The sequence below is a fragment of the Sparus aurata genome, chromosome 5 (assembly GCF_900880675.1).
Source record: "Sparus aurata chromosome 5, fSpaAur1.1, whole genome shotgun sequence".
NCBI classification, from domain to species: Eukaryota; Metazoa; Chordata; class Actinopteri; order Spariformes; family Sparidae; genus Sparus; species Sparus aurata.
In genome coordinates, this window is record NC_044191.1 from 31542955 (window position 1) to 31564316 (window position 21362).

General features: G+C 44.9%; 1 protein-coding gene across 4 annotated transcripts in view; it reads left to right on the forward strand.

The window, feature by feature from the left end:
- Positions 1-12956, forward strand: part of ebf2 (EBF transcription factor 2) — a 31505-nt gene extending 18549 nt beyond the window's left edge. For 2 of the 4 annotated variants that reach the window (XM_030417365.1, XM_030417366.1), the window contains exons 7-16: positions 5612-5693; positions 7206-7347; positions 8507-8637; positions 8861-8987; positions 9090-9178; positions 9301-9366; positions 10627-10795; positions 10884-11063; positions 11144-11314; positions 11522-12956. In XM_030417365.1, the coding sequence (XP_030273225.1) occupies positions 5612-5693; positions 7206-7347; positions 8507-8637; positions 8861-8987; positions 9090-9178; positions 9301-9366; positions 10627-10795; positions 10884-11063; positions 11144-11314; positions 11522-11553 (1189 nt within the window). In that variant the 3' untranslated portion in view covers positions 11554-12956. Of the gene's footprint in view, positions 1-5611; positions 5694-7205; positions 7348-8506; positions 8638-8860; positions 8988-9089; positions 9179-9300; positions 9367-10626; positions 10796-10883; positions 11064-11143 lie in introns of all 4 variants that reach the window. The other 2 variants (XM_030417363.1, XM_030417364.1) reach the window with 1 other exon arrangement.
- Positions 12957-21362: the final 8406 nt, after the last annotated feature.

A 21362-nucleotide genomic window follows, 5' to 3' on the forward strand; every position in this document is an offset into this window, starting at 1 on the left:
AACTTGACGTCAGTTTAGGTTGAATTTTCTGTTTGTCTCTCGTCACAACACTGTGCGGAGGCACATAAATGCTTGGTTAGAGTTAGGAAAACATTGTGGATTGGTTTAAAATACATGTTTAGTTTGCCACGATCATGGACGCGGAAGGTCCGACTGCCCGTGGAAAAAATGCTTTTTAGTCGTCACAAATATGGGTGGACATATCCTCAGGTTTACTGGAGTGACTTAACCTGCTGTTGGCTGTATGATCTTATAATCTAATATACAGTAGTATAGTTTACTTTTACTTGAGGGGGATTTTGAATGCAGAACTTTAACTTTATATGGGAGTAATGTCCCAAAATCATATCAGTACTTTTACTTGATTAAAGATCGAAACACCGTCCTCCTCCACGGTGTTTCACTTGGCCGGTTTGAGGTGCATGTCAGCATGTGTGTGCACATGTTGTCTAGTCCTGGTGCCTCTGAGGGACTCTGAGACATCAGGGTAATGTAGCGACCAGTCAGCGGACGGAGGCTTCAAATGTGAAAGTCGTGCAAAAATCAATAAAATCACAGCTGGTTTATTGATGGCTGTATCTTTGTTTTAAAAGCCGTTACAAAACCACGGAGTCGGTTTGGCTGTGTGACGTTTTTTCTGGTGAAGCCGATGCCTCAGATATCCCTGTGTGTTTTAGGAGGAGGAGGAGGAGGTTGGACTGGGAGGCTGGTGTGAAAGGTCCTGTGGTGGTATGCGACAGAGGGGGTATCAGTTCGTGGAGGGTTTTCTGTGCCCCATTAGCAGTGTCAAAGGTCATGTGCCCCGGGTGTTAACCCTGGTGACCAGTCTAGCTTCCAGTCTGCCAGGGGACCCGGGTCCAGGGGTATTTATTACTAACCTCCCCCCTCTCCTCCCCGCTCCATCCCCCAAACACAGCTCTCCCCATGGAGGAAAACAAAACACCTCCATCCATTCTCCCCCCTCCGCCTCAGCCCGGGTACATGTACTAATTGGATGCATATCCATACACTGATGCATGACGACCCATCTGTAGATTTGTGCTTTGACGTTAAATATTTGTAGGTCACCGCTGGTTTAAATCCTAAAAAAAACACAGCCACGAGCTGCGGCGCGTCTTTTGGCCCATTACCTCCATGTTTTATTAAAAAAATCAGCCCGCACATACAAACACACTCTGAGGTGTTTGTTTTTGAGGCATCATCCTTGCTAATTTGTATAATCTCGCGTGATTGATTGTGCACACATGGTTTGCTCTGTCTTTGTGTATTTCTGCGTGAACTCATGCATGGATGTGTGTGTGTGTGTGTGTGTGTGTGTGTGTGTGTGTGGGTGTGTGTGTGTGGGATTCGTGCGGGGCCAGCATGTGACATACGCAGGCATACGTGCATGCATCTGGGCCTGCTGTATGAGTTAGTGCTCTCAGTGTGTGAGTGTGGCAGAGGAAGGCCCTCAGCATGTCAGTATGTTTTAATGCTTCACATCTGGTTTCCTAATTTTCCTCCCTCCCCTCAGCTCCCCTCCACTGCGATGTCAGGACACTGTTTTGTTTTTTCAGGGCGGGGTGGAGGGGTGATGGAGGGGATGTCTGATGAGTGATGGCCCCCGAATACAGGACATCAACATTCTCGCTCTCTTCCGCTTGTCTTTGCCTCCCCTCCTCTCCGCCGTTTGCTCGGCCTCTCTCTTCTTAACTCTAACAACCATTAGCTCGTGTGCATTGTGAAAAGTCCGGGTTACGTGCATGTAGATGCCGAAGAGGACCAGCTCTTTATTTGTCCTCGCTCCTCTGAACTATTCTTGCGGCAGGGGCATCCGTGTCAGCCGAAAACTAAAAATTACGACGTCGTCCTCCTCCTCATTCTTCTCCTTTAAGTCTCCCCGGCCCGTATTTTTGTATCAAAGCGTACATTTGTCATCTTTGGTGCAGTAACCCGAAATTGTAAGGTCAGAGACGAACCCGGGAGAATGAGCTGGGTGGAGAAAGTCTTCTGCTAACTAACTTGAACTCTGCGTTTAAACCCTTTCTGCTTCAAGAGCCGCTGCTGGCAGTAAACCCTCATTTACAGCGAGCACAGAGGGCGATGTGTTTTATGTCTATGTGAAAAGGCAGTTTGTGTCAACAGTGATTAGTGCTGATGAATGCCTATGAAAATTTTTGTTGGGGGTCCTGCGCTGCTGAGGTGCTCGTCTCCTGATTAAGGCCATATGTAAAGTAACACTTATGTGGAACAGATGCCTCAGCGGACGGAGAAACGCGAAACTGAGTCTCCACACCGAGGAGGGAAATATTTACAAAAAAACTGCATCCCCGCTATTGTTTTAAGCGCCTTGACTTGCTGGTTGGTCGTTGAAGTAGTTTTAGCTAAGCCGGTCGTCACCATTGGGACGGGCCGCCTCACGCTGCGAGGCCTGTGTTTAGTCTTGGGAACTGAAGCAGATGCAGACAAAAGGGATTGCAGGCCTTGACAGAAACGCAGAAGTGAGGACAGAAAAGAGAAAACAGACTCCCTGCGGTGCCAGAGTGGAAAATGATCCCAAGGTTTAAGACTCGGGTCTATGTTTTGTTTGTGTTTCCTGTTTTAAGTGTGTCTGTGGAGGGTAGATGTTGTGGAAGATTAAACTCGGTTTCCACCGCTGGAAACAGTCAACTCTGTGAAATTCAATTACTTTTCAAATTTGTCATCAGCGTGGAACAATGAAACAAACCAGGAGTTTGCTCTTATCGAGTTCTGGTGTCATATTTGTTGGTAATGATATTCTTTGTTTCTGTAACCAGAGAATCGTGCCATCACTGCGAATACAAATTGTTCATCATCGTTTACGGACGTGTGTGATGGTTTAAAAGTTCAAAAGCGTTTCCCGTCAGCTTTATTTGCACTGTGATACTGACTTCACCGCGTTTTAAACAAACAGAATCGCCGTTTTACACCTGCGTTATGGAACGTAGTATCCCGTGAACGTAAAGAACAACACGTTAAACACAAACGCGCTCAGCCGAGTGGAGTTCTCTGAGGGAAAAAAAAGGAATCAAAGAAGCCTTTTTCGGCGAATTTCCCTGTGACACGAAGATCACCTCCGATTCTCTGCGTGCTCTCCTCGTCTCTTCCCTCTGGATGGCGGGGAGGCGTGTGGGTGTATTACATTACCAAAACAAAAACAAACAACAGCAATATTAAACTTTTGCAACCACAATAGAGGAGGGGATAAAAAAACAGAGGGTCCTCGACTTCTTATTAATTATGCAAGATTAGTCTAATTATAATTCAGCAAATGAATGTGTGGCAGAAGGTGCGAGGCGACGGGGCTGGGAGATTTGCATGTTAAGTGGGCAGGGGGAAGCGGCTAATGCATGCTAATATATGCGTCAATGTCTCGCTTTAATTTCAGCATTTGCAGCTGTGTGCGTCCGAACTGAGGGGGGTGAAAAGTTGACTCAATGGGTTTTTGGGGAGGAGGTGGGAGGGGGGGGGGGGGGGGGGGGGAGCAAAGGTGGGGGTGTCGGTGTATTAGGGTGTTCATGCATGCATGTGAATGTGTGTGTTTTGTGTGTGTGTGTGTGTGTGCGGCATCTGGTGTCATACAAACAGGGGCTGATGAGAAGAAGTCAACAAACAAGGTCAAGAACCCTCTGAAAGTGCGCAAAGCCTCAGATGGATGCAGACAACCTCTCAATTAGGGATGTGATTCTGCCATCCGAGGCGTCAGCGCGAGTTGTATCGCGTCAGTCAGTCGAATGAATGATGACTGCTTGGTTAGCTGAGCATTAAGCGGCCGGCGAGCGCGGGACGCGGTTGTTTTAAACCCCCAAAAATGTGGCTCCGTGTGCCGACAGGATGGGATGGATGTAAAAATAAGCCATAATGTGAGAATCGTCCTCCGGGATGAAGCAAACATGCAGCACGATCCTCTCAGGAGGCAGTAAAACGAAACAGAACACTTCTGATTATGATCCGTCTGCAGAGTTGGGAAACAAACGTTCCTCGTGAAATGCACTGCATGTACGGGGATTTTGAATTACGCTAAACTGATGCTGTCACCGCAACAGGCCGATGTTGGCAATGATGACAAAGTCGGGAAGAAGCAGAAGGAAGTAGAAGAGGCGATAATGTGCCCTGTTACATGTTCCCACCCCTCCAAAAAAAAAAAGCGATTTCTAGCGCAGCATTTAGGTTGGAGGTCCGAGCTGTGGCTGATAAATTATAATCGCCCTCTGCCAACAACAATATTGATTGTCCTCTCCGACGAAATAGCTCAAATCAAGAAATATTGGACATGCTGCTGGAACCGAGCGCTAGTCTGAAGCCAGGTTGCTGTTCACGAGGGAGGAAGCTGGAGCGAGCGATGGAAGAACGGCGAGTTAAAGCTGACAGAATGAGGGAGAGATTAGTATTCGATGGGAGGGTCCAGGGCTGTGGGGCCAATATGAAGTTCCTCTCCAAACAACCGCTCTCCATTAAGATGACTTATATTTGCAGAGAGCACACACACCTGTGGGTGGGATTGGAGCTAACCATGTAGCCCAAAAAACCGCTGCCTCCCTCTGCAGCATATTTCTTCTTCTGCTCTGTTGTTGTTGGTTTAATTGGGAGCATTAACGGATGTGTTTGAGGGATACAGATCGCCTCTCTTTTCTCTTTTCTTGCTTTAAACGCACATTTTCTGGCTAATTCCTTCCTCGCCGTGAGAGTTTTGCGGAGCTCCGTCTTCTGCACCTGCTCTCTTTATACACTTTTCCTGCCTCTCACCTCTCGCCAAGTCTCTCTCCTCCCTCGTCGCTGGATTTTCGGTGATGGAATGTGTTCTTGCTGTTGCCTTCCTCTTTCCCATCGCTGTCTTTGCCTCTCAGCGTGGGGACTTTGGGATTGCGGCAGAGCTGCGTTGCCATGGCAGCGGGCCGTGTTGCCGAACTGTGTACACCTGGGATTTGGAGTCTCTCTCCGTAGTTCTCCCTCTCTCCTATTTATTCCACCTTCCTCGCAGGTTTTCTTTGGTGTAGCAGAGGCTATCAGCAGCTCTCTCTCTCTCTCTCTCTCTGCCTCCCATCTCTCACTCTCCACAGCCTATCACCCTCAAACGTACTCTCACATACGTAATGAGACACATACAGTTGAAAACAAAATTCATGTCCATACAGGCGCCTGTGCCTCCATCACTACCTTCCCTCTTTCCACCTCCTCGTTTCACTTTCTCTGTAGTCGACTCTACTTCGTTCCCTCTCCGTTCCCATGTGGGGGTTCAAATACGGCATTGCGGGATACCACAGTCCCCCGAGTCCCCCCGGCATACATCACTGTCTCTAGTTTACTTTGAAACGCAGCAGCGCTCCTCACTGGACTGCGCTTCAAATTCTCATCACTTGATTTAATGTGTAATAACATTGACTTTAATACGGCGCTAAACAGCTGGGATTGATGTCAGAGCTGTAATCACGTAGACGTTTCGCGCACGCCAATCGACGGGAGCCGTCTCTGAAATATAACGAATGTTTTCTTCTTTTTTTTTTTTGTTGTTGTTGTTGCAGGGCAGCAAATAATCACCCGCGCCATTCTTTCATGTGATTTTTCTTAGTTGCTGATGTACAAACACGTGTCCTCTTATTTACCTTTGCAGGTTCTTCTTGAAGTTTTTCCTGAAATGCAACCAGAATTGTCTGAAGACTGCGGGAAACCCAAGGGACATGAGGAGATTTCAGGTACGAGAGAGATGGAATAAAATGCCGGTGTGCGAGCGGGGGAAAAAAAAAGAGGGGAGGTGATGACACGCGGGACTGAATATAGGGGAGAAAAATATGCAAAAATGTCCTTTAATAATTGGTTTCTTCTCCAGTCTATACCGCGAACTCTCACATACGAAACCCTGGAGAAGTTTTTCCAGCGCAAGACAGAGGAGGGAGTTAGAGGTGAAAGTTAAAAATCAATAAGGAGTCAGAGAGACGGAAAGACAAACGAAAAAAAGGAGTTAGATATGTGGGAGACTCGGTCGTTGGGGTGCTGGGGTGCAGGAAATAGGTTGAGGTGTTTCAGGAAGTTGTCAAGAATTGACTGATTGGCTCCAGATGGGGGAGGTCATGCTCCGTGACCCAGGAAGTGGTCACAGGGGACACTCCCGCCTCACTTCCTCTGCCGTCTTTCAGCGCCAGCGGCCCCCGTCTGGCATTCTCCTTCTCCCCAGCAATCCCGCCGACCATCCCGTCTCCCTTCTCGCCGTGCTCCCTCCATCTTCCACCGTGTTTGCTTTAACTCCCGCGATGTGACACATGCTGAGAAGTTATGAGCAGACGGGCGCTCCAACACTCTCATCTCTGGGTTAAAAGGTGATCAGAGCCCGGACAGGAGTCTGCCGCTTGATCGATAATTTACAGTTATTTTCCTTTAGGCTCCCCCTCTCCCTCTGCACCACCTATAGCACACATGCTTTTTCTCTTTCTCGTGTTCCTTCACCTGCAAAATTAATGCCATGTGTTTATTCCAAAGGGAGGGCAGAAAGTTTTATCTCCGCTGTCCGATTTATTTTCTTAAAATGCAAAAAATATATTTATGGTTACTTTTTAATTGAGCTTTTCTTCTTTAAAAAAAAAAACAAGCTCTTAAACACAAACTCAAACTCATTATCACGCTCAGAAATAGTATCACATCAACACTCATAAATATCCAAAGAGAGGATCCCTACAAGTATCCCCCCCCCCCCCCCCCCCCCCCCCCCCATTAATTATATGTGTGTCATCCATGCGAGGCAGATGTGGGAAGGGACACACACATGCTGCGGCCAGAAAATCAAATTAGGGCCACTATATATCATCCGCTGCTTTAACGGCCGGCTAAAATGGGAGATTTGCTCCATATGTTTTGTGTCATTGAAGGATCAGGAGGAGACAACGATGAGCGCGCTTGCATGCTGTATGAATCAAAAAAAAAAAAAAAAGAAGTTAGGCCAGAGGCAGTGGGGAGGCCATATGGAGGCCTGATGGAGGAGCAGAGCGGGCGTATGAGCGGTGTGTCATCACCAGCATGCAGACGCATTATAAAGATCCCAGGGACGTCACATAACCTATTGAGAAATATTACTATCACCTGAACGCTGAAATAAATCGCTGCTCAGGGATTCTGCAGTCGTAACCCGAGATTGTGACTCGCAGCGTGCTGTCGGAGTCGTGCACTCGCACTCATGTTTCTTCCTCTTGGCTCCTCGCCTCTCCCCCCGTCAGGTGGTCCTGTCCAGCACCGTGAGCGTAGACGGCCACGTCCTCGCCGTGTCTGACAACATGTTCGTCCACAACAACTCCAAACACGGGCGGAGAGCTCGCAGGCTGGAGCCGGGAGAGTCTGCGGAGAATAGTATGGAATATGGTGAGACGCCGAGCACCGCAACAGTGTCACAGCCCATTTATCTTGTGTTATTTTATTACAAGTCCACTTCATCACTCAGAAACACACACACACTGGTCCGACTGTCACGGCAGGTACACGAGTTGCTTAATGTCCATATGTAATCACCATGATATATCAAACACAACCAGTGGTGCTACTGAGGTCATTAACTGAGCTAATTAATGCATTAATTAAACACTTATGTTCACATTAAGAATAAAAGACAGTAAAGTCTTAATCTGTGTGTTTAAGTCTGAAAAACAACTTTTTAATGACCACAAAAAACACCTCACATCTGCGTTTGCAGTGGTGGAAAGTAACTAAATACTCAATACTCATTTACTCAAATACTGCAGTTTTTAGATATTTATATTTCACTCGAGTACTTCCACTTTAATCCATTTGACACTTTATTTCATAGAGAAATGTTCTTACTGCGCAACATTTACCTGAACTATGTGGTTACTCTGTTGACTGAAAATCTGTACTCAGTTACAAGTAGACTGTTGGTGTTGAATCAATAGCATGAAGAGATGAAAGGTGTAGATATTAAGTCAAATTCTACTCAGTACTATGAAAGTAACAATGTAGCTTTCATGGTAAATACGAGTACAAATAACTACAGTAATTTGAGTAGATGTAATTAGTTAAATAAGTACAATTACCGCATGTTTTAGGTCCTCAAGACTTGAGTATTTCCCCTTTTTGCTGTTTTATACTTCATTTCATGAATAACTTTTTGCTACGTTACAGTTACTTAAAATCTGAAGTTACTCGTTACTTTGTTGATTAATTCTTTACATACAAAACATATGACGGTATGTTTCACTGTCGAGTAACTGACCCAGAAGTAGTAGAAATAATGTAAAAGTGCTTCACAACAGCTTCAAGAGTAAATACACATTTATGTTTCACTAATCATAATGCAGGTTTGTACTTTTACTTTTACCGTCACTTTTTTACATATTTTACCAGCAGGACTTCACTTGTATTTTTACTTTTCACTCTTCTTTTGCTACGTTTACATAATGAAAGCATTTGTATGATGTAAATCACTGCGTTGCTTTCAGGTCATGTTACTTTTTGACCTACATTTGATGACACTCTCGAGTAACTCTTGCTTTGCTCTCTTGCGCAGCCACCCCGTGTATCAAAGCCATCAGCCCCAGCGAGGGCTGGACCACCGGCGGGGCCATGGTCATCGTCATCGGGGAGAACTTCTTTGACGGGCTGCAGGTGGTGTTTGGCAGCATGCTGGTGTGGAGTGAGGTGAGGATTGTCTCCTAAACATCTCGCTAATGATGGCGGAGTGTGAAGCTTTTTTTTTTTTTTTTTTTTTTTTGGAAATGATATATATAGCGTATGGCTTGTCTCATTATTTGGATGATTTATGGGCAGTCTAGACGAATTAATCTCTTCACGGTATTGTGTTAGCCTAAATATTTACAACGCATGGGGGGTGAATCATTTGTTGCTGTTTTGCGCTCCTCAGCTGATCACGCCGCACGCCATCCGCGTCCAGACGCCTCCTCGACACATCCCGGGGGTCGTGGAGGTCACACTGTCTTATAAATCCAAACAGTTCTGCAAGGGAGCGCCCGGACGCTTCATCTACACAGGTATTTAAACAAGACACTGTGCTCTTTTAAAGACTTCTTTTTAAGCGTGAGATTTTAATGAACCAAGATCTGATGTGCCTCCTTTTCTTTATTCCATTTCAGCTCTAAATGAGCCGACTATAGACTACGGCTTCCAGCGCCTTCAAAAGGTCATTCCTCGACATCCCGGTGACCCAGAGAAACTCGCCAAGGTTGGACACTCCTTAATAAAAAGACTTTACCGTGCTCATGGGGATTATTTTTTCTTCTTAAAGGAGCTGTGCACGCGACACTCCAAGGGAGATATTAATGTAATAAATTCTGTCCGTTGCAGGAGATCCTCCTGAAGAGAGCAGCAGATCTTGTTGAGGCTCTGTACGGAAACCCGCACAGTAATCAGGTAAACAACAGCAGCCTTGGTACAAAATAACAAACACTTATCACACAAGAGGATATTTGAAAGACTCCCACAGTGATTTCACACGTCTAAACCCCGTCAGCGTTACTGCCGATCATTTTCCAAAGCAAACCGTTAATTAATAAAAGTTGAGCCTTGCTGTACTTTTCACGTCAGCCGCCGGTTTTCCACTTATTTCAGTAATAAACCTGAAACTTTGAGAGAATTGAAGCGTTAGGACGATAATCCATCAGAGTGAATATTCAGAAGTCAGATTATAACTGTGTGATGTTCATAGCAGCAGGACTTTTTGTTTACACTTTGCCATGTGGGGACAAATCAAGTCTTATCTGTATTTCAGCTGCATAATACGAGTTTTGTAAAAAGTATCCAAAAGAAACACCTGAGTAAAAGTAAAGACATCATGTTAAGATATTATAATACTTTAAAGTCCTAAGATATCAGATCTTACATGTACTTAAGTATCAAAAGCACAAATTAAACATATATTTACATGTATGTGTTCAGACTGGATGACAGATTGTTAAACAGATCCGATATTCAGCATTTTTCACATTCTCAGAATGATGTTTTTACTAATGAAACAAATCAAAAAGTAATAAAAAGTACCTCAAAATTGTACTTAAGTTAAGTTTATGCAGCTGTATTTATTTAATATGTAAATTTTTGCATCTGACGACCAGTTTGATAATAAAAGAAAGAGAACATAGCTGCATATTTCTTTGAGAAGACGTCCTGTTCTGCTGTTAGAGAGGCCGAGCGAACACACGAGCCTCAAATAAACTTTTATCTGACTGGATTCCAGCTTATTTGGTCACATTTCAATTGATGTATTTCCATATTTTGCAGATGCACATTAATTAAAGTAATTTAACTGTGAACTTACATTCCTTATGATGAACTATTAAGCGTCAGCTAATCACATGAAGTCACTTAATCATTTGTTGACGGCGAGCAAGAGGAATATTCATGATTCACCCTGCAGTGACTCACACTAGAGTCAGTTATTAGTCAATCATTACATAAATATAATAATTTGAACCCTTGTAGTTTCTCAGGGTTTGTGAGCTGAGTTGCCAATTAGACATCGCTCAGATAAACTATGTTTTAGATTAATTGCTCGTCTGTTTACTGTCAGGCCGTAGATTTCTTTGTTTACATCGTGAACATCCTGACAGTCTAAGTTGATCACCTGTCCTCTGTGAGTCCTTGTTAACGTCCGTCTCACTGCGTCTCCTGCAGGACATGCTGCTGAAACGTGCGGCCGACATCGCCGAGGCGCTCTACAGCGTTCCTCGCCCTCACAGTCAGCTGCAGGCGCTGCCCAGCTCGCCGGCCCACGGCAGCGTGATGGGCCTGGGCTCTTACCCGTCTCAATTAGGTGTCAGCATCGGGGAGCAGAGCAGCCAAGGTGAGCGAAAACGACACATTAACCGCTCACTACCGCCCCCACAATTAAAGCTCAGAGCTGACACAGCTTTTTCATTTCCTTCCTCCAGGTTACATTCGAAATTCCAGCAGTTTGTCTCCGAGGGGTTACCCATCAGCCTCCACTCCTCAGCAGTCGAGCTACGGCAGCGGAGGGATGACGGGAGGCTACGGGACGGTTCCCATGACCAGTCTAGGAGTACCTGGCTCTCCTGGCTTCAGCAGTGCCTCCCCGACAGGCTCTCCCTACAGTAAGACCTCCTTCACCTCACATTTCTGAGTCACCTGCGATACTCGGACTCGAGACTGATTGTCGCTCTCTCTCCCACAGTAATGCCCTCCAGCCCCACTATACCAGGAAGCTCCAGCTCTTCATCGTCCCTCTTGCCTTTCTCCTCCTTCCCGTCTGCTGCTAAACAGAAGAGTGCTTTTGCTCCCGTCCTCAGGCCCCAGGGCTCCCCCTCCCCTGCCTGCCCGGCCTCAGGGGGGAACAGCTTCAGAGGTAGCCATCCAACTCACTATCTGACCCCCCTGTCTGAACTCACGAATGCAGTCTAACCAACTCCCCCCCCCCCCCCCAACCCTCCCTGTACTAACCCCTCAAAAAGCTTTGACTGAACACGACAGAAAAAAAAAAGTTGCTGGATGTACAATAATGCAAGACCTGATTGATTAGAATCATAGATTTTGTATATTTTTTTCTCTCCAGCGATGACGGGCCTGGTTGTTCACCCGATGTAGCAAAGCACCCGCCCCCCCCCAAATCTACCCCAGACCACTGCTTCACTTAGCCCCTCCGTTGGCATTAAGAGGGCAGGGAGAATGGACAAATCGATCACTAAGCGTCCGTGTGTAACTTTCCTTCCTGAGCCGCCCGCCCGCCCGCTTCTTTAGCCCCCCCCCACACCTTTTTCTCATCCAGGTGGATGAACAGGGCGGGGGGGAAATGAAAACGTCCAAAGACCTGTCATCTACTTCAGAGGCAGAGCAGATTACATCACCCACAGCTCCAGACAGACAAAGCTCCTTAGCAATCAGACTGGACCGTAACACGGCTGCATTCGAAAAAGAAAGGAACCGGGAAGGGAAAACTGGTTCTGATTTCATCCCCCGAGCGTCTAAAGCACCCGTGTTCACCTCTGGCCTACGATCACATGCAGTATCTGGTTCTCCCAACACCAGCCCAAAACCCAGAGACGCACGGGACCGAACGTTGTTGGACGACGGACGACTCTGATGTAACGTCGCAGCTCTGAGGAAGCAGGGTGGCTGTTTTTTGTCTGCGTATGGACACCTTAAACGGCATGTGTGTGTGTGCGTACACTGTCTGTGAGTTTAGCGAGAGCTTTTTTTCCGAAGTAGACTTTTTTGAAGACGATTTACATTCCAGAAAAATAGACCCTTTATTTTTTTCGTTCTGATCTCTGCAGGTTTTACATGGGAGAACTCTTTGTCTCGAGGGTTATTACTAAAGGAATTCATATATTGATTTATTTAAAGAAACAAGCAATTTAACTTATTATAGTTAGTTTAGGGAATAATATAAACGTGTTTTTTATAAAAAAAAAAAAAAGTGGTCCTTTTCCAGCTGTCACTGATGTGAAGTTATCTCAACGATTGCTAATTAATTTTGCTGAATGATCACATGGGATGTTGGTTGTTTTTTTTGGTGGAGAAGATCAACTCTGACACACTTTTTTGGGATTAAAGATAAGCCCTACTTTTCAGGTTCTTGCATAGCAAAATCGTAATGTTATGCCCTCATTTAAAGAAGGTTATTGTCCTTGTGTAAAGGAAAAACTGTTAGTTAGCCTTATCCTTTTTAATTTCACTTATAATGCATGCTTTGTCACACCGATGCCCTGATATTATTTCATTCCACGTTGAAAATTTTAATTTATATGACTATAACTTATAGATTTTTTTTTTACAGTTTCCTTTTTTTAAAAATGTCTCGACTCGGTACAGGTCTCTAGTCACTATGCAGTACAGTAAAACGAAAGCACAAACTGCTCAGTCGGAGAGAACGGGGCGTCATTAGCTGTCCACCGGCCCACGTCGTGCTGTTCTCACTCATCTTGTCGTCACAACTCTTCATTCTCAGGATGCCGAGAAACAGAACGACACAAAGAGCGGAAGACATTTTGACAAATTTTTTTTTTTTTTTTTTTTTTGGTTGAATTTTATTTATTTAAAATATTATTAGCAATTTAATATTATGTTTTTTGAAGCCATCTTTCTTTGAAACGGTACAAAAAATGGTGCGAATTGTGATTTGTATATCTCAAGGTGTAATTATATTTTGTGCTCCAAATAAAACAAATGAGAAAAAGAAAAAAAAAAAAAGAAAAGTCACTGACGCTGGTTTTAAGTTCTTCATCGTGAATTGTCTTTTGGTTTTTTTCTTTCTCACACACACACACACACTGAATAATCTGACATTTTCCTGGACATCTCCTACAAGACTCCACATCACCATCCGGGTTTTTCTTTTTCTCTTCGCTGGATCTATTTCTGACTGTGCCCATCACCTGTGTGCTCGTGCAGCTTGCAACACTGTTTTGTATACATAGCTGATGAGCCGCAGCATCTTAATTGTGATGCGAGCGTTAAAGACTGAGTAGAGCATGTCAAGATAAACAACAACACCCCCTCCCCTCCATCTCTTCTCCTCTTCAATAAGCCTGCTTTTCTCTGAGGACCGAGCCTCTGGGGGCCCCGAGTGAGAACCACATGAGTCTCCCTCCAACGTGGCCTCCTCTCCCTCCTCTCCCTCCTCTCCCTCTCTCGCTCTCTAAACACACACACACTCCTCGGCATGTGCCTCGCTAAGTCTTTGTTTGGTACCGCTTCATCCTGTCTTTCTTTCTCTCCTCTCTCTTTTTTTTGCTCCCCTGCAATGGCCCTTCTCTGCTAATGTAATTAGCACTGGTAAAGAAGGGCAGTTAATTACCCACTCTATTTTGATCGGGTAATTAATGTTATGCCAGGAAACAGCAACTGTTTCATTAACATAGCGCTCAAAGCAGTGAGGGGGCAGGGTATAGCAGCCAGTGGATGCATGTCTGTCTGTCTGTCTGTGTGTGTGTGTGTGTGTGATGCACGTATGGACAAACAGCATCAGCAGCTCAGCTCGGTGACAGTAGTGAGAGACACGTGGACTTCAAACGGCTGCCGGCGCCGTCTCAGATCTGACCTCAGCAGCGAGTCACTGTCTCTCTCCGTGCTGTCTTTGTCACCATCAAGTGGCACTCAAGAAAGCTGCTGCCTCGTCCTCCCCCCCCCCCTCGTCCCTCCCTCCCTCTCTCTTTTGATATGCTGTTAATTTGACAAGTTAAAGTCAGCTTTGTTGCCGGCACCCTCAGCATTCATCTTGCTGAGTGCTCCTTCTGCCCAGTGGTGCAAGAGCCATATGCTTCTCTTCCACATGACTGTGTTGTTGTTGTGTTTGCGGCGGTTGTAGCGGTGCCGGCGCCATTTACTGTCGTCTGATCACAGTTTGGATAAAGACAGGATGAGATGCCACCTGCCACCGAGTCGTTCCACATCACACTGTATGCACAGCTTCAAAAGAGCTTCTTGCTGCCGGGTACCCGCGAGCAAACACCATGTCATCTTTCATTATCGATACTGCTGGAGTGCTCACGAAGCTCTGAGTTAAAGTATTGTCTCCTTAACAATACAGGGCGCCTATAGCACAAAATACACCCTTCCCCTCTCGCCTCTCAAGGGATGTGTTTGTGTTTATATACCCAATTAGCCCTCTGGCCACAGCATGGCCATGCATTAGGCTGACATTAGCCCCGGGTGCATGCAACGTCTGTGTGTGTGCGTGCAAAATACAGTGCACCCCTTTCTCATTTGAGGCATAATTTCAGGGGTGTGCGTGCCTTATTAGGCAGACCGAGGCAGAGCTTGACAGGGGTGGCCCACTGTTTTGTCAAATAGATTGGTAGATTGGCTTCCACACACCCAGCCGGTGTCCTTTGCCTCTGGCCCGTCAGTAAGACCTGCATTGTTGCCCATTAGACCGCTGGACCCCCGATTCCTTTTTCCAAAATGAATCCCCCCCCCCCCCACCCTCCCTGCCGTTCCCCTGGGTGTCAGTAGAGTGGGGTGGCAGATGGGACAGACACAGAGCTGCCCCATGAGACCACCACCACCCCCACACACAACACAATACACACACAGCTACACACACGTGTAAACACACACACTCACATATAGGTGCACACACACGCTCAGACATGCATGCATGCACATATGCATAAGCACAACACACTACATGCGCACACAAACACATATTGTGTGCGGCAGCGGCAGCAGCAGCAGCAGCAGCAACACATAGCTCCCCCCTGCCCCCCGACACAAACCTCATCTGTCAGCCTGCTGCTTTTGTCCAGACCACAGGAGTGTGTTCTGTGAACACAGAGTGACGTCTCTGTCCCTGCCTCTCAATCTGTGCTCAGCGTACTTGTGTGTGTGTGCGTGTGTGTGTGTGTGTGTGTGTGTGTGTGTGTGTGTGAGTTTGTGTGTGTGTGAGAGGGCTGCACAGCTTCATGGGGTGAGACGTGTTACTAGAACGATGCTTCCAGGAGAAATCACATTTTAAAAGTCGTTAAATAAGATCCTGCTGTGATGCTCGTGTCCCCGTTTCTGATCCTGCATTGAAAATTAATCTCACCTCACAAGTTTTATAATGTTAAATGAATGAATTCTTTATTTCTAAGATGTATTTAAAGGGCCATTACTCATTTTAACATGTTTTTACATACATTAATATAGTTCCAGATACAGATACAAAACTTTGAATGTGTTTCTGATCATAGTTCCACATCTAGGCTGGTTTTCCTCCTGTAAACATGTACAAACATTTATATTACACAAACATTATTATCAAAGGTGTAACTATGGTATACATTGGAAGGTCCACATTAGAAGCCTCCCTCTGATTCTTCCACAGTGTTTTCCACAATTATATGATATTTCTACAAGAAAATACACATATAGAACATTTACATTGTGTTAAATCAGAAAGCCAAATTGTGCACGCTGCATGTGCAACCAGGTTTATCATGAGGAGGGAGCTGGACCACACGCTTTAGTTTTAAATAAAGTGAAAATAAATAGGAAATAACAAGAGATGGATCCAATGACAGGGTTCATAAAATGAAAACATATTTAATATATTTCCATGTGTTTATTAGGGAGACATAAAGGTATTTTGTCAATGTTGGGTGAGAGACAAACCCACAAAATCATGGTTTCAACCGAGATTATTAAATACTTACATAAAGTTTTTGCTTGTCTTGTTCAGGAACATCTGCCAATGAATTTCTGTGCAATAAAAACACATGTTTTGTTTTTTGTTTTTTTGGTGATGTTAGTTACACTTTTGGATACAGTTTTTATCAAGTGATTATCAAGGAGAGTGTACGCATTAAAGGTGCATTGTGTAGTTTAGGGGAAGATATTTTAATCATTTTCTTGACTTATTAAACTGAAAAAACAAACAGCACTATTTCATTTGGTCTCACTTTGTTTATATTTGGCGGACCCCGCCACCTTTATAGCATTAAACTCTCCTCTGGGGACCTGATTTCCCTCCAAGGACAGTTTGTTTATTCAGTTATGGAAAGATATTCATCAAATAAATATATTTTGTGTATTGTACTTGTGTTATTACCTTATTAATATTGCAGATTTTACCTTACTGAGACTGAATTTTCTTCCCAAAACCATGTAATGCACTTTTAATGTTCATACTTGCATAATGTGACTCACCTGTGTGACTTTATATTTATATCTCAGCTCTTCCTTGTTAGTACATTTTACAAACATTTTTTTTTTTTCAACAAATAAAATGTGGATTATATCGTAGCACGGATCTTTTCGTCCCCCTGCAGGTATAATATTGACAATTAGCCAGATTAGAGGAGTGGGGATGTGATTTGGCCAAACGCACGTATATCGGCTGTGTGTGCGCGCGGCGCTGAGAGGTGAGAAGGCCCCACGCGGGTGATTAATTACAGCCCGGCCTCGTGACAGAGGCGCGAGCTCTCCCGGTGCTGTCTGCGGCCGACATGGAGGGAAACCCGGCCCGGCTAATTGACCCGGCTTCTGTAAGGCCATCCATCAACCGTGGCCCGAGTGGCCCCGTAAGAAACACATTATTCAGAGGTAAGTTAGTTAACCAACTAGCGCTCCGCCATTCATTAATGCTATTAGCTCCTCTCCTCTCCGGTCTGCGTGTCTGTCTGCAGCCTCGTGGTCAGCGCGTGAAGTTTCATTTTGTTTACATCTGTCGTTTCGATGGATATTTCCAGAACTTCACCCTGTTTTTGTTTTTTCTAAGGCCTTAAAGTCCTGATGCTTCAGCTCAGGCAGCTGTAGGCCCAGAGTGAAAAGACCAAACAGCCAAGAAGAACAAAAATCCTCCATTTCAGTCCAGTTCAGTTCAGTCCAGTTCGTTTTATTATCCCAGATGGGAAACTTGATTTCCAGTCAGGGGCATGAGATGAAAAAAAAGAAGAAGCACACAAGAACAAACAGTCCAAAGATGTTCCCTGTAGCCAACAACAGAACTACAAAACAATCTCTGACACACTAGATTACATGTGCAGTTTAAAAACTGCTGTTGAACTAAACTAAACTAAATCTAAACCTGAGGGAAGAGTTTCACACTCACAGTGAAGAGGCCGGTCTGTGCAGTCTAATATAAACCTGGACTTGCAGAGAACCTGCTGGTCAAAGATAGTCCTCCGTCAGGGGGGTCTGCAGGACGCCCGTCACCTCACCAGCCACCTTCACAACACGGCTCAGGTGTTATAACAGTCCTGCATTCTTAATGTTACCGAGCTACAAAAGTAGTTGAAAAAGTACCAAAAGTAAAAGAACACATCATGCAGAGTGAGATATTCAGAATGACGTTTGTAATAATTGATCACTGATTTGAACGACTTCCTGTCCTGCTGGGAGGCTTCACCTGTAAGACTACATCATGATATATCAGTTGGATGTATGTTTGTGTTTGTAATCAGAATATGTAAAGTAAAAAGTTACTAAAGCAGTCAGAAAAAAGGACAATATTTCGAGGAGAAGTAGAAGTACTTGTACGACAATAGCTTTCCTTGCCAATTATATAATCACCTCCATCAAGGAGTTTGTTTTAACCCGTTTGTTGGTCGGTTGGTTTTTGTCAGCAGGATCACACAAAAACTAAGCATGTCAGTTTTATTTAAATCGCCCAAGATTACAATCACGTTGCCTCAGTGGACTTTTTACAATCTGTGCGACGTACGAAACCCTCTGAACTTAGACGTTTGATCTCAGTGGAAAAAAACCTCCCCTTAAGAAATCTCTCAGGCGGAGTCGCAGAGGAGGAATCCATCTCCAGGGACGGACAATCCTGCTTTATATAAGTCGCGGAACAGAACAAGAGAATCAGATTTTGATAACAAACTATGATGCATGTAAAGATGTGGATCCAGACTGACGCACAGCCTCCTCTCCACCGTGGTGACCTGGACGAGGACAGGCGAGGACACTTGGGTGAAGGATGGAGGAGTATATTCTCACCTTCTCTAACGTTATGAGAGAATTCATTGTTGTCGTGTGAAGAAAGATATATTGTAACTTCTTTTCAGCTGCTTAGAGAAAAAGCAAGGAATTGTTTTCCTAAATTGTAGAAGAGCCTTTACTGCAGGGACGACCGTATTTCCTCCCCAAAGTGGAGAAAGCTGTTGTCATGAGATGCAGCTAATGTGCTATTGATCTTGTAAGTGAAAGCCCCGTCACAAATATCCCTTTATTGAAGAACCTTTCTCACCAAAGTTGCAAATAACCACTTTTTTTTTCCTCTGATGGACTGCTTTTAATTCGCTTGAAAACCCCAGTCTCAGTCTGACCCTGTCTTGTGAAACCACCGCTGCACATCAGCCTGTGTGCGTGGTAACTGTCAGTCCGGTCTGCTTTGGATTTTCTTTTTCCCCTCAGCTTTGTGTGAAACCGACGTACTCAGTAGGAGAGAGACGGGTCCGGTGGTGTCCAGATCAGCTGTCAGAGCCCTGTCTGGGTGGTGCAGTTATGGCTAAGTGACAGATGAAGGGGGCCTGAGGTTGCTGCTCTTCACACCTGGTCAGGGCTCCACATGTGCTTTCACTTGAATTCCACACGAAAAAAAAAACACCCCTCCAGATCTCCGTGAGAGAAGAGGAGAAGACATATATTAGGAGTCAGCGAGCAGCGAGCAGGAGAAGTGATTTCTCATCCCCAGAAGGTGACTTGTCACACCGGAGTCTCTCCCCCTGAATATCCCAGCCTCCTCCCTCCCTGCGAGCGCCGCTCCGGCGGAGAGTAATTGCAGCTGGGTCACATGTAGTTGTCACAGTTGACCCTTTTGTCAGTAAAGTTATAGCTCCGCGTGTCTGTGGGGGTGAATCAGCCTTTTATCGCAGCTCCAAACAGATGCGCGTCAAATCAAAATATATCTTTAGACTCATAACGGCAACTTTTTTTTTCTCCAAACATTTCTCCAAGGGGTGTCATTCATGATCGTCTTCATTCATGCAAACTGTGGCTCCGGCGTGTGTGAGGTAGCCCCATAGCGCCACCTAGCTGCGAGAGAGCATGCTGGGTTTTTTTTTCCTTTAACCTGAATTTCCAAGAAGAAGCAAACATGCAGTATTTTGTGCTCGACCACGATTTGGTTGCGAGCTGCCACATTTTTTTTTTTTTCTCTGCGTATCCACGTGTGAAAACTCTGTCACATCCAGCGTTTCGTTTAAAAAGCACGCCGGCGGTGTCGACACTGTGACAACAAACAAACCGTTTTTTTTTTTTTTTTTTTGTACTTCTCACTGTCGTCTGTATGCCAGCGTGCATAAATATGCAGGAGGATATCTAATCAAATAAATCCATTCATTAGGAGAGCTGCTGGTATTTCTGCTTTTGCATTAATTACATAGTCATTACCATATCAATTAGAGAAATCAGAGATCATGTAATTAAGGTTTAACCAAAAGCACCTGCTGCCTCTGGGCTGCGCTGTGGTCTGCGTGCTTCAGTCCTAATCTAATCTCTGGCCTTTGACAGGACTCCCCCTCATCAATCCTGAGCTGTCGGAATTCAGCTTCTTCTTCTTCTTTTTTTTTTTTTTATTCTCGCCTGTTTTGTTTTTGTTTATAGGGGCGGGCCGGGTGGTGGGGCGGCCGCTGTGTCTGGTGTGCAAACTGTTGTCATGGCGATCGAATTGATTGGCAGGGACGCCTGATTAGAGGGGAAGAATGGGAGACAGGTGGAAGGAGGCGTCGCCGTACATCTAAAGGAACAGATTGGGACAAAGTGAGGACTCGCTGGGTGTCGCAGGGAGAGCCGCTCTCTGCTTTGGCTCTGGTTTAAAAACCTTGTTAAAGATAACCAGTAATTACACTAACGGTCGACAGAGGGACGGGACACAATATTGCCAGATGTTCTTGTATTTTTTTTTTTTTTTGTGCTTTTTAATGTTTCTAAACTGAACTGAATGTTTTCCAGCGAGAGATTCGTGCCAGCGAGTTCTCAGTGTTTTGTAACGTCGGCCACCTGTGAGCAAAAAATATGACCGCGGCTGAGAGGAGGAGGAGGAGAAGGGAATAATTCTTTTAATGAAGCGAGGGAGGGAGGAGGAAGCCATGTGTAAGGAATCATGGGAAGAAAAATACACAGAGGAAAAGAGACAGAACAGGAGAGGAGATGAGGAATGAGCGGAGGGAGGAGCGAGGGGAAGGGAATGGGACTCAGGGGGACTGACACCAGCCTCCGGCCTCCTCCTCCTCCTCCACCACCGCACTTCCTGTTCCATTTCCTTTCTTCTCTTAATGCTCCCTCTTTGCCTCCTTTCAGTCTTGTCAGTCGTACCATGTTTCTTCACAGAGGTCAAACATACACACACATGCTCTCCGGTGAAGTCCTGGTCAGCTTCTATTCATTCTCAGGTCGAAGCTAGTTTAGACCCAGAACTGGCCTGTGTGGCAATTATACTGTTTGAATCTTACAAATAAGACTTTACACTTCACTGCTGAACATTTCCTGAAGCATTAAACTTCTTTTTATTTCCCATTAGTTCACCGATATGTTCACACATCAGGGCTGATGCCGATATATCGATTACTTGTAATCAAATAGACTGACAGCCGATATTTGTAATCAATAAACCCGTGACAGAATGTAACCAAGTAACGATTTGCTGAAGTACAATTTCAAGATAATCGAACTTTTCTCAATTATTTCCATTTTCCTCTAGTTTATACTTCCACTCAACTATTTTGGAGGGAATCATTGTACTTCATAATCCACTAAATGTATTTGATAAAGTTAGTTACTACTTCTTCTGTAGATTTAGATTATTATTTTGATCAATTGTGATGTTTTATTGACGACTAGGCTACTCAGCAGTGTTGCAAGTGCATAAAGTGAACAGTCATGAACAATTTGATGCATTAATAGTGTAATTTATTTTATGGGCAGTCTGCAAACAACAACAAAACAAAAAACATTTATGATAATTAATG